General features: G+C 38.9%; 1 protein-coding gene across 1 annotated transcript; it reads left to right on the top strand.

The window, feature by feature from the left end:
• The first annotated feature begins 7,621 nt into the window (after positions 1-7,621).
• On the top strand, positions 7,622-8,218 carry LOC141690626 (uncharacterized). Its single transcript, XM_074495409.1, has one exon. It carries the CDS (start codon positions 7,622-7,624, stop codon positions 8,216-8,218), a length of 597 nt encoding a protein of 198 aa, XP_074351510.1.
• The last annotated feature ends 8,706 nt before the right edge of the window (positions 8,219-16,924 follow it).

The following is a 16,924-nucleotide window of genomic DNA, read 5'->3' as shown; positions in this document are numbered from 1 at the left end:
TCACATTTTTCATTTCCTTTCAATTTTTATTTAAAAATTTAGTCATTTTAATAATAAGGAACAAAAATAAGGCATGTTATTAGATTTGATTTGCCCAGCCACACCGAACACGAGATAAAAACTTGGTTAATAGCCAATCAAATTTAAGATATAAATCATCAATTGATGTGGATGAATTTATTTAATTCAATTAATTTTGATTTCTATGTTTAGTTGTTTTAGCCTCAGATTAACTATTCAAGTTGGTCTATTCTACGAGGGAAAAAACGGTTGGGCCGGCCCAACAAGCCGATCAATAGATAAAAGAAACCTGATCACCATAAGGGTTTGTAGTCATACAAGACTCACATACTACTATACTAGTGTACCTCTAAGAGCTATTGTTATTTTTTTGACAAGTTTGAGCTATTGATGTTGCCAAGATGCTACTCGAGTGCAGTATTTGCCTGCAGCCCCCCAGCACGTACAGGCGCCCCCAGTAGCTGCAGCACCCAAAGCCCAAATCCACCCTGTTGTCATTGCCCTTAAAGCTCCCAATGCTGATTTGGTTGACGAGGATTGATTTACCAAGGTTGTGAACAGGAAAAGCCCAACATACAAAAGGAGTCCTAAACTGGTTGTTCAGCCAGTGAGCCTCAGACGTTTACAATGAATTTTGCATCTTGGAATGTAAGGGGCATCAACAAAGCCCTTCATCAAAAAGAGTTGCAAAATTTTATTTCTACTAATAAGATTAATTTTATGGGAGTCCTCGAAACTAAAGTCAAGAATGACAAGTCTATGGTTATTTCGAAGAAAATTAGAAGAGATTGGAAGTGGTTGTTTAACTACAATCATCATTATAATGGCCGTGTTTGGGTTGGTTGGAATCCCAATATGTGGGATATTTCTACTCACTCTATGTCTAGCCAAGTTGTAACTTGTAATGCTACTTTCTTAGAAAAAAATATTTCTATTTTGGTTTCGTTTGTGTATGCTCACAATGATGCAATTGATCGTGTTCCTTTATGGGATTATTGCTTATCTTTGAGCACTACTACTCTACCTTGGTGTCTCCTTGGTGATTTTAATTGTGTAGTTAATCTTGGTGAAGTATCTGGTGGTAGGGAGCACTGGACTCCAGATATGCAAGTCTTTAAAGACTGTCTTGCTAGCTGTGGTTTGGACATGGTCCGTACGGTGGGGGACAACTTCACTTGGACAAACAAGCGCACCATTAATCCAGTGCTTAAACGTTTGGATAGAATGGTTACAAATGGGGTTTGGTTTAATTTATTTACTGAAGGAAATATGTTTGTTAAACCTCGGGGACTCATGGATCACAATGCTTTATTATTTGAAGAACCAATGCATCTTCAAAAGCTTAGCAAACCATTCCAGTTCTTCAACAACTATATGGTTGATGTTTCCGGGTTTCATGCTACTGTTGACAAAGCTTAGTCTATACTTTGTTCAGGGTCCTGCTATGCTAAATTTTCTTCTAAACTTAAAGAAACAAAGATGCTGCTTCGCCAACTTAACAGGGCTCATGGAAATGTATCCTCTAATGTTTTGGTTGCCAGAGCGAACCTTGAAGACCTTCAAGTGACTATGCTTAATAATGGGGATCCTTCTCTTCGCACCTTGGAAAAAGACTTGATCAATAATCTTAACATAGTTCTTGTTGAGAAAGAGTCTTTCTTCTTGCAAAAATCTAGGGTGAAATGGATGGGGATTGGTGACGGCAACAACTCCTTCTTCCACCAACAATGTAAAGCAAATTGGAATCATAATAAAGTTTTGGCGCTTGAAAATGATTCGGGAACCTTGGTCCATGGCCAACTGCTTTGTGCTAATGTAGCTGTTAATAATTTCAAAAATTTGCTGGGGCCAGAGGTTACTCATACTAGCATTGATCTAGCATCTATTGATTGTAAGGTCATTACGGAGACTCAAGCTTCTCTTCTAAGTGCTACAATTCATGATGCTTTAATCCTTGAAACCTTGAAGAAAATGAAGAAAAATAAGGCCCCTGGCCCTGATGGCGTCAATGTAGAATTTTTCTTAGCAACGTGGAGCACTACAGGTCCTGATTTTTGTGCTTCAATCAAGTCTTTCTTTGACACTGGTTTCCTTCCCTCAGGTATAAACTCTACTCTCATTTCCATCATTCCAAAAGTTGATTCTCCTACTAGAATGGCTGATTTTAGACCAATCTCACTTTGTACTGTCATGTACAAATGTATATCTAAAATTATAGCAGCTCGACTCAAATTGACAATGCCCTCAGTCATTGATATTGCACAATCTGCATTTATCCCGGGAAGGTCCATTTCTGACAATATTTTGCTTGCCCAAGAATTATTCAGAGGTTATGATAGGAGTACTGGCACTCCTAAATGCGCCCTAAAAATAGATCTTCATAAGGCATTTGATTCTTTAAATTGGGACTTTATAATGGCTATCTTGGTTCGACTTCATTTTCCAGAAATTGTAATCAAATGGATCAAAGCTTGCTTATGCACTACTAAGTTCTCAGTTAAACTAAATGGTGTTATTCATGGGTACTTCAAAGGGACAAAGGGCATTCGTCAAGGGGACCCTTTGTCACCTTATATTTTTGCTATGTGCATACAAGTTCTGTCTGGACTTCTCAACAAGGTTCCACCAGGGTTTAAGTATCATTGGCGTTGCAAAGAAATGGGTCTGACCCACTTGTTTTTTGCTGATGATGTGCTATTTTTCAGTCATGGATCTCAGGAGTCTGTTATGCATATCATGAAATCCATTGCAAAGTTCTCATCTTGGAGTGGTCTAAATCCGAGCATTCATAAGAGCAACAGCTACTTGTGCAATTGTGATAGTGATTTCATTAATTGGTTCGATTCTCTTTTGATCCCCAGGGGCAATTTACCAGTTCGTTTTCTTGGGGTTCCTTTAATCAGTACACAACTATGTGTAAATGACTGTATGCCTCTTATCACCAAAATCACAAATAGACTAAACTCTTGGACATCTTTGCTTTTGTCTTTGGCTGGGAGACCATTACTTATCAAATCAGTCATTTGTGCTTTAGAAGCGTTTTGGTGCAACCAGTTTTTATTACCAGGGACTATCCATGCTAATATTCAGTCTCTCCTCACCAAATTTCTGTGGCGTGGTAATATCAACCACAAAGATGGTGCTAAGATTGCTTGGCAAACAGCGTGTCTTCCTCGTGAGGAAGGGGGGCTTGGTCTGAAAAATATGTGTGAATGGAACAAAGCACAAATCATTGGTCATTTGTTGAAAATTATCAAAAATTCGACTACTCTTTGGGCCTCCTGGGTAAATAAAACTGTGCTCAAAGGCAAGCACTTTTGGACTACTAAATTACCAACGGATTGTTCTTGGATTTGGAAGAAAGTGCTCAAGCTTCGTTCTTTAGCTATGCAATTTGTGTCTTTCAAAATTGGAAATGGTGAGTCGATCTCTCTTTGGTTCGATCCTTGGTGGCAGAATACTTGCTTAGCTTCTAATCAGTTTTCTCCCATTATATCTCAATGTGGAATGCACCACTGTGACAAGCTCAGTGCTATTATTCGTAATGATATTTGGTTACTCCCAAGAGCAAATCCAAGAAGTCATCACTTAGACCCAATGTTGGTGCATTGGTTATCAAATTTTAATCCCCTACCAACGAATGCAGGTCCTGATTTGTTACTTTGGGATGGTAGTGATGCTTCTAAAGCAAACACGTGGCATATTTGGAAATCAATAAGATACAAAGCTGAGTTGATTTCTTGGCATCAAGGGGTTTGGAATAGGCTTCGTGTTAATCGCTATGCACACCACCAATGGATTTCTTGTCATGGGAGGCTTCACACCCCAGCTCTTCTTCATAGATTTGGTCTTGTGGATTCTCAACAATGTTATCTGTGTATTTGTGCTCGAGAAATGACTTCTCATATCTTCCTTCACTGCCCCTATAGCAAATGGATTTTGTGCAATCTAATGTCCTCGCTAGGTATTAATATTGATGGTGAATCCTGGATCAATTTTCTCACTTATCTGATTGCTCTTCCTGATAAAACCAAGAGCACTGTGGCTCTTTGTTATGCACAAGTTTTTTGCTATCATATTTGGCGAGAGCGCAATGCTAGAGCTCATAATTCGGGTGTCTTTGGTCCTACGAAGCTGCTAACTGGGATCAGGAAAGATGTTATTGCTAGACTCAAAAGCTCTGCATGGTTTTCTAAAATTCTAGATAGTAGGCCAGATCTTATTCATTGTACTAATTTGTAGTAGGTTTTGCTTTTGCTTGCTTTCTATCTCCAATCTTTTCTAGATTGGTTATAGATAGTCTTTCTCTATGGCCTGTCATAGAGCATAGGGTAGATCCCTTTGTTCCCCTTTGTTCTTATTTCTCTGCTGATATATACATAATTTAGCAAAAAAAAGTGCTTAAATGCCCATGCTGATGGACGAGAACTGAAGAAAAATCAGGCTGGAACTCTTCATTCCAAAAATAAGGTTAACAGTAGCTTCCAACACTTAAGATTGACCTCCTCGCGGTGCAACCCTTGTTGATCAACCAGTGCGCCAACCATGTGCGTGTGTGAAATTGTTTGATCTGAAAGAGGATCTTCTATAATTTCGCATGTAAGGGGTTCTTTCTTGGGTCCATCCAGTCATTAGCTAAGAGCTTCTTTTCCTTCTATCCAGCTCCCATGAAGCTTACTTCTTTTCCAGGGTTTTCTTGGTCATCAATACGACCTGTCTTTATAAGAACATATCTAAATTCTTTGAAACCTTGGCGAATGTGAGGTTTTAGGAGCCACCGAGGTCTTTCCGGTCTTACTCAGCTGTTGGACAACTAAACACAGGCTTTAGGAGCCACAGAGGTCTTTCCAGTCTTACTTAGCTGTTGGATAGCTAAACACGCCTCTTATGATCTTTGGTCTTTGCATCACATAAAAAATGACAAAAGGATTCCACTGGATACTAGAAAAAATTATTTGAGGTGGTTTCAGAAACTCGATCTTGCCTCTAACAAGAAGCACCTGCCTGAACTAACATGTTGGCTATAGGCCCAGTAAGGCCCAATGAATGAAGACCTTCGAGGTCGAGATATATTTTAGGCCGAAGGCCCGCCAAGCGAAAAGTGGAAGGCCCAAAGGTTCTATCCTGCCGTTGGAAGACGACCAAAACCAAAATGCCCCCAAGATTTCCGCCTCCAACGTTCGTCTGTGCTTTCAGCATAACGGGCGAACATTAATCACACAGGTTTGGCCTATATAAATACAGTGAAAGTAAGAAACAAGACATAACTCTCTTCACACTCAAACTCTCTCCACTTCCTTGTATTTTCAAACATAATTTTACATCCAGATTACTGGTTCTCACATAGGAGGTGAATTGGGGGTACAATCCCACACATTCTCTTCCCTTTCAGGTCTAAGCCGAAGGCTGTTCTTGGACGACCGAAGGATGTTCTTACATCTCCAAAAATCTGGGCTTAATATTTGGCACCGTCTGTGAGAAATACGAGAATTGTTACGAGTTACTGGGAGAATGACGAACACAGTCAACGATCAAACACCGCTTGGTTTCTCTCCTCTTGATGGAGGACAAACATCAAAACAGTCATTAGTTGACGCTGATGGGGTGCTCAAATTGAATTCCGAAGAAGAGGCTTTGCTGCTAAAGATCTGGGCTGACAACTAGCTGCGGAGAAGGGCAAGGATAAACAGAAAGAACAAGCAAAAAAAGAGGCAAAGCCTAGGAGAAATGAAGGGAGGCTGATGAACTCCAATTGAAAGCTCTACAACTCCAGAGAGAAGAAATTGAGCTACACGAGAAAGTGCTCTATGAAGCATTGGAGGCCGATAATATGGTGATAGTCACCAAGTCGAGGATATATCAAGGGGGTATAACGATAAAGATGAGTCTGACTCTGATTCAAACCCCAAAAGGAAGCGGACAAAGACCTACTATTTATCTGATTCGGACGAAGAACCAAGCGGGTCCCGAATTAGGTTGAGTAGACTGGAGAAAGCTATGTTCGATGATAAAAGGATCAACCGATAACCGAACAAGTGTACGTTCGGAATGAAAAGTGGGAAATTTCTGGGTTACATGGTCAATGCCCGAGGGATAGAGGCGAATCCAGAGAAAATCCAGACTGTCATTGATATGGAAGCTCCGAGGTATATCCGAGACATCCAGAAGCTGACGGGGCGACTGGCAGCCCTTCAACGCTTAAACTCAAGGTCGGCCAAGAAAACACTATCCTTCTTTGCCGTGCTCAAGGGGTCCAAGAATTTTGAGTGGGGCCCGAATGCCAGAAGGCATTTGAAGAAGTAAAAGAATATCTCACCAGTGCTCCACTCTTAATGAGACCTGATCCAAAGGAAACCCTTCACTCTACCTAGTCGTGTCCGACCGAACTCTTGAAGTTGTACTGGTTAAGAATCACGAAGGAAATCATCATCATGTCTTTTATGTCTCTCATATGCTGAAGGATGCAGAAATAAGGTACCCCAATACCGAGAAGTTCGCATATGGGCTGGTCATGGTTTCTCGAAAATTACGATATTACTTCTAAGGCCGAATAGTACAAATAGTCACCGACCAACCACTGAAGAAAACTTTTACAAGGCCAGAGGCTTCGGGGAGGATCCTAGCTTGGTTTATCGAGCTTGGTGAATTCGACCTTGAGTATGTCCCTCGAACGATAATAAAAGCCCAAACACTGGCAAATTTTATAGTCGAATGCACCTTTTCGGGATCGAACGATCTTACACCTGAGGAACAACTCATTCGGACACCTGAGAAATGGAAACATTTTATGGATGGTTCGGTCACTGGGAATAAGTGTGGAGCAGGACTGATCCTTTTCAGTCCCGATGGGTTTGAAATCTGCCAAGTGTTTCGGCCCGACTTTCCACTCACCAACAATGAGGCAGAATATGAGGCTCTTTTGGCCGGAATGGAACTAGCCAGAAGCCTTGGGACGAAGCACTTAAGGGTATTCAGCGACTCCATGCTAGTGGTCAAACACTTCTCGGGGGAGTACGGGAAAAGAGATTCCCAAACTAAGGCTTACGCCACGAAGGTACGAGAAACTTCCCTAACATTTGAAACTTTTAAATTAAGTCAAATATGAAGAGAGAATAATAGTCGGGCTGATACCTTCTCGAGGCTAGCTTCGGCTGAAATACATAGCCTAACTGGCTCTATTTATCTAACCGAAGTCAAATGCCTTCAATCGAAAGAAAGGACTGCTTAGAAATACACCAAGAGGCAAACTGGATGAACCCCATTCGGAATTATTTGGAGAAGGGAATCCTCCCCATCGACCGAAGGTAAGATCTAAAAATAAATATAGAGTGGAAAACTACCTCATTATCAACGGGAAGCTATATCACCGATCCGTCACTCAGCCCCTATTAAGGTGTTTGAATCCTGAAGAGCAACAACATGATTTAGAAGCTGTGCATGAGGGTATTTGCGGAGAACATCTGGTCGGTCGGTCTTTAGCCTTTAAGATCATTCGAAAAGGATTTTTTGGCCGACTTTACAAGCAGATGCGAGCGAATATGTTAAGAAGTGCAAACAGTGCCAATTGTTCGCGACGGTCTCGAAACAACTTCTAGAAGAAATGGCTCTGGTTCTTATCCCCATACCTTTTGCAATGTGGGCCGTAGATATTATGAGAATTCTACCTACTAGTATGAAGCAGGAAAAATACTACATCATTGCCATAGACTACATGATAAAGTGGGTAGAAGCCAAGCCACTATCTGCCATTACCGAAGAAGCGGCGAAAAAGTACTTTCTCGAGCAAATCATTTTGAGGTTCGAAATTCTGAAGGTATGTGTCTCTGAAACGTCACGTAATTCGTGGGGAAACAAGTTCAGAAAATTCCTCCATCACTTCGGGGTTCAGCAGAAATTTATCTCGGTCGCTCATCCCCAAGGCAATGAGGCAGTAAAAGAAGCCAATAAGATAATTTTCCAAGGTATCAAAGAGAGACTGAGCGAAGCCAAAGAAAGATGCGCAGATAAACTCCCATGGGTCTTATGGGCTTATCAAATGGCTCTTAAGTCCTCCACGGGAGAAATACCCTTTAGGTTAGCTTATGGAACATATGCCTTAATTTCAGTTGAGGTGTGTTTGGAATCCTATCGAACGAAGGTTTTCAAAGTGAAAGCAAATGACTTCGGCATGAGGGCGAATATAGACTTACTAGAATAAGAAAGAGACGCAGCTCACCAAAGAAATGTTAAGTATTTGCTGCAAGCCGCACAACATTATGATCCATGCATCAAGAAGAGATCTTTCAGCGTTGGTGACTTCGTCCTAAGAGAGGTAGTTGCATCTTCGCTAGCGAAGCGAGGAAAGCTTCAACCAAACTGGAAAGGGACTTATAAAGTGATAGAGATCGTTCGCCTAAGGACTTACAAGTTGGAATCATTGGCTGGAGAAATAATCAAGAACACTTGGCACGCTACTCGCCTGCGGAAATTCTATCAGTAAGAAAATTTCTTACGTTTGTTCATTATATTTTTATTTTAACTGTGAGGTGTGTAAAAGGGGAATTACCAAAATATATTGAGCAGACGAACGAGTTTATCTAGGGGCAATCCCAAAGAAGCTAAACCCTTCGTCCGCCCATGTCTAATTATTTACATTAAAAGGAGATGAACATTATCAAGGGGCAATCCTATCACACTTAATGTCCTTCTCCTTAATATTGTTATCCTTTGTCCTAAAATAAATTTACTTTGTATAAGTCTTAGATAACAGAAAGAAGCGAACAAAAAATATCTAGGGGCAATCCCGAAGAAGATATTATCATTCGCTCCCTGATATTTTACAAGTGACTTATCTGCACTGAAGGAATGAATGAGACATAATCTAGGGGCAATCCCGAAGAAGATAAGCCTTTCGTCCCATAAAATGAAAAAGAAGAATGAACACCTTTTCAGGGACAATCCTTCGCTCGCCCTCAACCTATCTCAGGGAAGGCCCGTTTGCGATGATTTTGCAAGTCTTGATGTTACAAGTCATACTCTTCGGAATAAGGCGAAGTAACCTCATGTTCTTCCGAAGGAAAGGTCCTTGTCCCTTCAATACTTGGGGCAGAAATGTACAAAATTGTTAAGGCCAAAATGAAGTCATGAGATAAAAAATATTGTTAAGGCATAATCAAGTCAACAATGCAATATAATAAGCAATAAATTGCTGAGGTAAATAAACCAAAGATGTAATTAAGATTAAAATAAAAAGGCACAAAGGCCACCAAATTATTCGCTCGAAGGCAGTTAAAGTTTAAAAAAGCCCAGATGCAATAGTATACGCATGCAAAGGAAAACAAATTACAAGTCCAGATTTAGGACTGAAGCTCAGGGTCCGAGAGATCTTCGTCTTCCCAGGGCCTCCGCTTCGTCGGTTCGGCCGATGGGATCTTCAAGAGACTCATCCAAGAGTTCTTGTAGTCCCAGCCAAGCTCATGTGCCTTATTCAACACAAAATCGACACCAAACTGGAAACATCGCTCCTCAGATAGATCCAACGTCTTCTGCTTCTTTCGAAACTCCTTCTAAGCCTTCATCAGTTGGGCATTCCTTCCTTCGATGTGCTTGTTGGCCTTCACAAAATCCCCCTCCAGCCGCTGCTTGTCTCCAATAAGCACCTTCACCTGGCCGTCCAGGGTCTCGTTCTGCAACTGGACCCTTCAGAGCTCCTCCTCGGCCGCAGTGGTCCTTCGCTCAAACTCCACGACCTTGGCCATTCGGCCTGCATATCCTGTACCTTGTCCATAACAGTAGCGACCCAAGGGGTAGCCTGAAACAAAACAAGGCAGAAAACGTAGTCAGGCCGAACAAAAAGGAATTATAAATAATATAAGTAGAGGACGAACGAAATACGAAAATATTAAATACTTACCAAGGAGAAAAAAGACATCAGCTCTGTTCACGCCTCCGTCAGAGTACCTGCGGCATAGAGCGAGCGATCAGCTGAAAGCTGGAGCCCTCGACAGAGGTCCAGAGCAAACTCCTTTATCGCCTTCATCGCTGGGTAGACCGTATGGTCACTCGTCAGCACTTTCCATCTGGGGACATACATCTGAATAACCCCATCTCGGCCTCTTTATCGCTTACTACCTTGCTCTAAACTATTTTGGTCGCCCTGGCCCTCTCTACCAATCTCGACCGAAGCATGAGGCTCCTGTCGGGTCTTCTTCTGTTTCCTTCTCCACCTAATTCTGAGAAGGATCGACTTCCTGTTGCTTAGCGGCTTCCTCAGCAGCCTTCTTTACATCCACCTTTATCCTCGTCCTCTCCAAGAGAGCCTCCATGGAAGATATTGAAAATAAAACATAAGGATGATTAGGCGAAACAAATAAGATCGGAGTTAAAATAAAGCTACGCATATAATAAAAGGAAGAGAACGAAGGACGAAGATTTGTTACTCCCACCCCATAAATCGTAAAGCCAATCTTGGCTTCGGTACTCCTCAAATGTAAGTTTGCCACCTTAGCATTGATCAAAGCAGCATAAAGCTCCTTCTCCGTCTCCTCACTTAAGTTAGGCATAAAAAATTTTGTGGGGTCGACTTCTCGCCAGGTCGAAAATTTGGCAAGCTCCGGACCACTAATAAACACCAGTGGGTATCAATCGTCTTGTTGTTGGAATTTATGGCGGTCCAATCTGCACGACCAGCCCTACGGGTGATATTATAGAAGCCTAGACTCTTTGTGTTCTTATGAAAGTCATAGTTGAACCAGAAGAGTCGCGTGAGCGGCTTTATACCTGCCTGTAAACATCGGTTCTGGAAGTAGTTGATATGGATAAACCCATTGGGGTCCATCTATCCCAGAGCAATTCCCATCTGGATGAATTGATGCTTTAAAATCTTCAACAGGGGAACTCAAAAGCCGCATTTGAAGGCAGCTCCAGAAATACCGACTGCCCGATCTCCATATCCTTTCGGAACCCGGGGTATCGAAGATCCTCTCATCGTCATCTGCATCGTACAACCAATATGCACCGTGAGGGATCATATATTCGTCGTACATCCCCTCCACCTTCCCCTTCGACAAGTCTGAACGATTATTGGCCGCAAGAAACGAAGCAATGGATCCAATAATCTTCGCCCCATCCGTTCGGGTCGCGAGGAGGAAGTTCCCTCCAGAATATTCGCTCGGTTCATGTCCCTGTCTTCGAAAATAAAGATAAATTAATCCATGTACTCCGACCAATTACAAAAGATGAAAATTAAAGGACAAAAACTGAGTACATATCCCTGGACCGATTGAATGTCTCTTAGGCAGATAAACTTGTGGACGCCAAGGGTCGGTTCCCGAAGGATGTTCTAAGGCAAGAATATTCGAAGGAATTTCTTGCCCAGGAACACCTCGCCTACTATCTTTAAACCCATAAAGGGGTACCAAAGGAAAGATAGATGAAAACTAAACCCAAAAACACGGAAAAACGCGCTTGCAGCAAAACCCAGAAAGAAAATAGCAACAAAGCAAAATATTCAAAAAGGACTTCATGTAGTAGTCCAGAAAAATTAAAGCAAAAAAAAGCATGCAAATGAACACAACATTTGAAAATTTATAAACTTACTGATTTCAAGATAATGTTTGACGGAGATTGGATGGTCTGGAAAAGCAGAATGTTCAGTACCCGTTTTGTTGTCGGTTCTCGGCCCTTGAGAAATCTCGGTGAAAATAAAAGGCAAGAAAGATGGAGAGCTTTATTGCTTGAAAATGATGAGTAAAAATGATAAAAGCATTATTTATAGACCTCTCAGAGCCAGATGGTTGGGCTCCCAAAACTGAACAACCACCAGTTTTGAAATGGAGGGCTGAGATGAAAGACTGTTTAGCTTCAATGTCCATGATGAAATTGTGGATAAACGTGACGGGACGACTGTCATTTTAATAGGTCTCCAGTTCCCCATAACACTACCACGTGTACGGTCGAACTAACACAAAAATAGAAAGAACACCCTAGGGTTTTTACCCCAAAATGGGCCTAGATTAACTGTGTATTGCTCGACCAATGGACCGACCAAAAGACAGAGACATGTTGGCTATGAGACTAGTAAGGTCCAATTAACGAAAACCCACGAGGCCGAGATATATTTTGGGCGAAGGCCCATCAAGCGAAAAGCCCGTAGGCCCAAAGATTTCATCCTGCCATTGGAAGATGACGAGAACCAAAAAGCCCCCAGGATTTTCGCCTCGAATGTTAGTCTGTGCTTTCAGCATAGCGGATGAACATTAATTATACAGGTTTAGCCTATATAATTACAGTGAAAGTAAGAAATAAGACACAACTCTCCTCACACCCAAACTCTCTCTACTTTCTTATATTCTCAAACCTACTTTTACATACAGATTACTGATTCTCATACCGGAGGTGAATCGTGGGACAATCCCTCGCATTCTCTTCCCTTTCAGGTCTAAGCTGAAGGCTATTCTTGAAAGACCGATGGACATTCTTACATCGCCGGGAATCTGGGAATTACATAACCAAAGTTTGTTCTTTACGACAAAAGGATTTCTCACAAAAATTAAAGTTATTGTCCCATAAGAAAAGCTCATTTTTTTAGTAAAAAGCCAGCTTAAAATGTCCTTTACTCCTAACACACAAACCATACTTCCAAATTGAACCAAAATGAGAACCAAATCTCTCCCTCTCTCGATAAACCACAGAACCTTATTCCGTCATTTTATTTGTCCTCCAGAACATATATAATATACTCTCTCTCCCCCCCCCCTCTCTCTCCCCCCCAAAGTACTATTAAATGTGAATTTCACTAACTAATAAAGAGAATATATTATGTAATTATTTTAGATTATAATACTATATATTAGATTATAAAGTCTAATAAAAAGTTTTTGTTAGGTAATGAATACAACATAGAGGGGGTGAATGTGTTTTAGATATTTTTAAGGTTTTTTGAATGTTAATTGCTTGGATAACAAAGCAGATTAGAAATGCATCAATACTATATTAACTGAAATAAAACAGTGCACACAATATTTTAAAACTCACTTAATTTTGTATTAAAATTAAGCTAGTATCTTGCTACAAATTCTGGATTTTTTGTAAGTAAAGAACTCAACTTCTTCCTTGAGAGAGTTACAAGTAATTCTAGATCGGTTTGATACAATTTAAAAGTAAATGACCAGTATTTACTTTATAGAATTGTAAACACGGGTTTACACAACATGCAATAGAATGTACTAAACCCTACTTTAAGTTATCTCTAAATCTTTCCATTTTTGGCTTAGTGTATCTTTGCAAATCCTGTCAATCTGTGACTTTCCTTTGTCAGTTAATCTTGGCCTTTGATCTTGCACTCTTCTAGCTGCTTTTGTTGACTTTTAAATCTATCTGATTAGATCATTTGTTGATTGATAATCTTGAATATTTAACTTATCTGCATTCCGTACTTGAGGTTCATATCGAGATCACCAGTTTGTTGTATGGAGAACTGACATCTCGATAAGTATAATGGCTTATCGAGATCTATTAGTTCTCTATAAGTGTTTTGACTTGTCGAGCTCTCTGAGTTCTCTATAAGTGTACTTGGCTTGTCGAGGTCTCCGATTTTCTGCATGTAGAAATAACTTGTCGATATCTCTGAGATCTCTATAGGCATATTAACTTGTCGATATCTCTGAAATGTCTAATGAGAGAATTGACTTGTCGATATCTCCAATCTTCATATCTTCATTTTGACTTGTCGATATCTCTGAGTTCTCTAATGTAGATTTGACTTGTCGATATCTCTGAGATCTCTATAGGAAAATTGACTTGTCGATATCTCTGAGATCTCTAATGATAATTTGACTTGTCGATATCTCCAATTTTCATATCTTCATTTGACTTGTCGATATCTCTGAGACTTCTCTATAAGCTGTTTTGGATTTCTCGATAAGTCATTTTGGAGTTCTCGAATGTCTTCTCTATATGATTTGATCCGTGACTTGTAGATATCTTGACTTAAAATATTTTTCCTAAAACATATTTATTCAACTCCAAACTTCTTCACAATTTCTCTGAGGCATGATATTTTTGATCTTTTTCCAGAGTTTATTCTTAGGCTTGAGACTGTTTACAGAAAAATACTTCAGTCTAATCTTTTACATTTTTACATACTCAAGTAATACAATACAAAAAACAAATTTAGATTATCATACAACTAATTCTTAGGGATGTCAGTTGGATTTAGTCTTGTTGTAGTACAAGCATGTCTTGCACAACAGTTTTATATAATTACCCTAAAACTAATTGAATTACCAAATACTAACCTTTAAAAATCAAGAAATATGTAACAGATTAATATGTAGAATACAATGACTCTACCATTAAAAGTTTTATAAAAATACATGAATTAAAATTTGGCCAATATTTTGTACATCTATCGTACTAGTATTATTTATATGTGTAATATCTAAAATTAGTGGTACATCTTAAAAGTAATATTAAAATTGAGTGTTTTAGATGAGAAAATTTTGTGTACCTAACTTTAAGTAATAAAAATAACATTATGCAATTTATACAATGGAGAAATGAGTAAATTTGAGGTTATTTAAAAATAAGTTCTTTCTTATACATCTTTTTCCCAAAAATAGAGTAATTTTAAAATTTAATTAAAAAAGTACATTTTGGGATCATATTGTTGAAAAAAAATGAAGAAACTATAATAACGAAACAAAAAAAAAGGAGACATGCACTGTATTTTTGAATAAATTGGTAAAATATATTTTATGTTAACTCTCTAATTTAAATTATAATTTGTATTTTGGTACGGGTTTAAGTATTCTGAGGTAGACCATAATTTTTGAATAAATTGGTAAAATATATTTTATATTAACACCATATGAGATATGCATGTACATGTCCATGCATGTGAGTTTTCGACTTGCCCTCGTCGCCTTCCACATCAATACTAGAGATGTTAAATTTCGAAGGCATCCAGAAGTACGTGTATAAATCCAGTTGCTAACATAACACCTGCAGCAAAAGTTTATATTTCAAAGTTAGACTTTTGTCGCGTTCTTCTGCTTCAGAATCACAATTATAATCTGAAATGACCAGGGGAATAAGAAGCAGTGTGAGGTGCAATTACGAGAAAGAGTTAAAATAACTGCAGTAGAACGAGAGGAGGTAGTTTGAATAAGCTTGCAAGTGATGTTAATACATACTACCTTACCTCCGTCCCATATTATATTTCCCATTTTGACTTTTTACACTATTTATGATAATTGATTGACTATTAATTTATATCTAATCTATAAGATTAATTATAGTCATTAGAGATTTTATTAGATTCGTATTTATGAGTATTTTAATACAATTATCAATTATTAATTATTAATTAACCAGATAAAAATAAAATCAGAAAATAGAACTTATTATTTTGTTTATGGTTCATACTTTATGAATATGAGATGGAGTCCTCGACTATGTTTTTACAAAATTTGAAAAATAAGTTTAAAATTGGTTATATTTATTAATATTTAAAACTAATATTTGCATATTAAGGAATATTTTTTATGACTTTTTTAATAACTGTCGAGGGGTGCTGATTATTTCATTATGGAAATTTTAAATATTTCAAAGAAAATTTAAATTTTAAAGACTGCGGATATTATGGATTCCTTTTTCATAATTTAATCAAATATTAAACAATTTAACTTATCTCTCTTTAGCTTTTGTTATATATTATAGTAGCACTATCTCTTTAATTTACATATGTTACATAAATTGAACCAAGTTATATTTAAAATATAAAATTTTTAAAAAATAATATTTAAATTATTTATTACATAAACTTTATTATAATCATCTATAAACTAAGACTTGGCGCTATTATAATGCATTATGTAATGAAAGATTAAACGTACTGCAACATAATACCACATAACCTATTAAAATTTTGTTTTAATCTCGAGTATTGGATTAGAAATTGTTTATTAAACCAAACAACGGTGATAAACGGTTGTCATGGGATGAGTGTCTTAATTTTTTCGAACAATTTTAATTGTTTTGTTCGGTTGTTTTAGCCGCAGATAAACTATTTAAGGTAGTTGGTCCATTCTATGAGAAAAAACAAAAAAATATATTGCTGGACCGGCCCAACAAGCCGATGAATAGGTAAAAGAACCGATCACCATACCGTTTGCAGTCATACGAGACTCGCATACTAGTATACCACTAAAAAGGTTGAGTTATTTGTGTTTTTTCTAAACAAGTTTCAGCTGTTGGTGTTAAAATGCTTAAATGCCCATGCTGATGACCGAGAACCGGATAAAAAACAAACTGGAAGCCTGGAAATCTTCCTGCCAAAAACAAGGTTAGCAGTATCTTCCACTACTACTGAATGACCGCCTCGCGTTGCGACCCTTGTTGATCAACCAGAGCGCCATATGCGCATGTGGAATTGACCCTTGTTGATCAACCAGAGCGCCATATGCGCATGTGGAATTGACCCTTATTGATCAACCAGAGCGCCATATGCGCATGTGGAATTGTTTGATCTGAACGGGGATCTTTCACACGTGAGGGGTTATCTCTTGGGTTAATCCGGTCATTAGCTAGGAGTCTATTTACCTTCTGTACAGCTCCCCAGAAGCTTGCTTCTTCTCCAGAATTTTCTTGGCCATTAATACGACCTGTCTTTAAGAGAACCGATCTGATTCTCCACTGAGGTTTTTAGGTCCTACTCAGCTGTAGGATAGCTAAAAAACGACCCTTTTAATCCTTGGTCATTGCATCACATAAAAGCGACGAGAGGATTCTACCGTGTACAGGAGACAATCATTTGAGGCGGTTTCATCATGCTCTCAGTAAACCACAGAACCTTGTTCCACCATTCTATTTGTCCTCCTGAATATATATAAAATGCCTCACTTGATCGTTCTTCTCCTAACTT

Source organism: Apium graveolens, chromosome 10 (assembly GCF_009905375.1).
Source record: "Apium graveolens cultivar Ventura chromosome 10, ASM990537v1, whole genome shotgun sequence".
Taxonomy (NCBI): Eukaryota; Viridiplantae; Streptophyta; class Magnoliopsida; order Apiales; family Apiaceae; genus Apium; species Apium graveolens.
The sequence above is the reverse complement of the archived record's forward strand: the minus strand, read 5'-3'. Positions and strand labels throughout refer to the sequence as shown.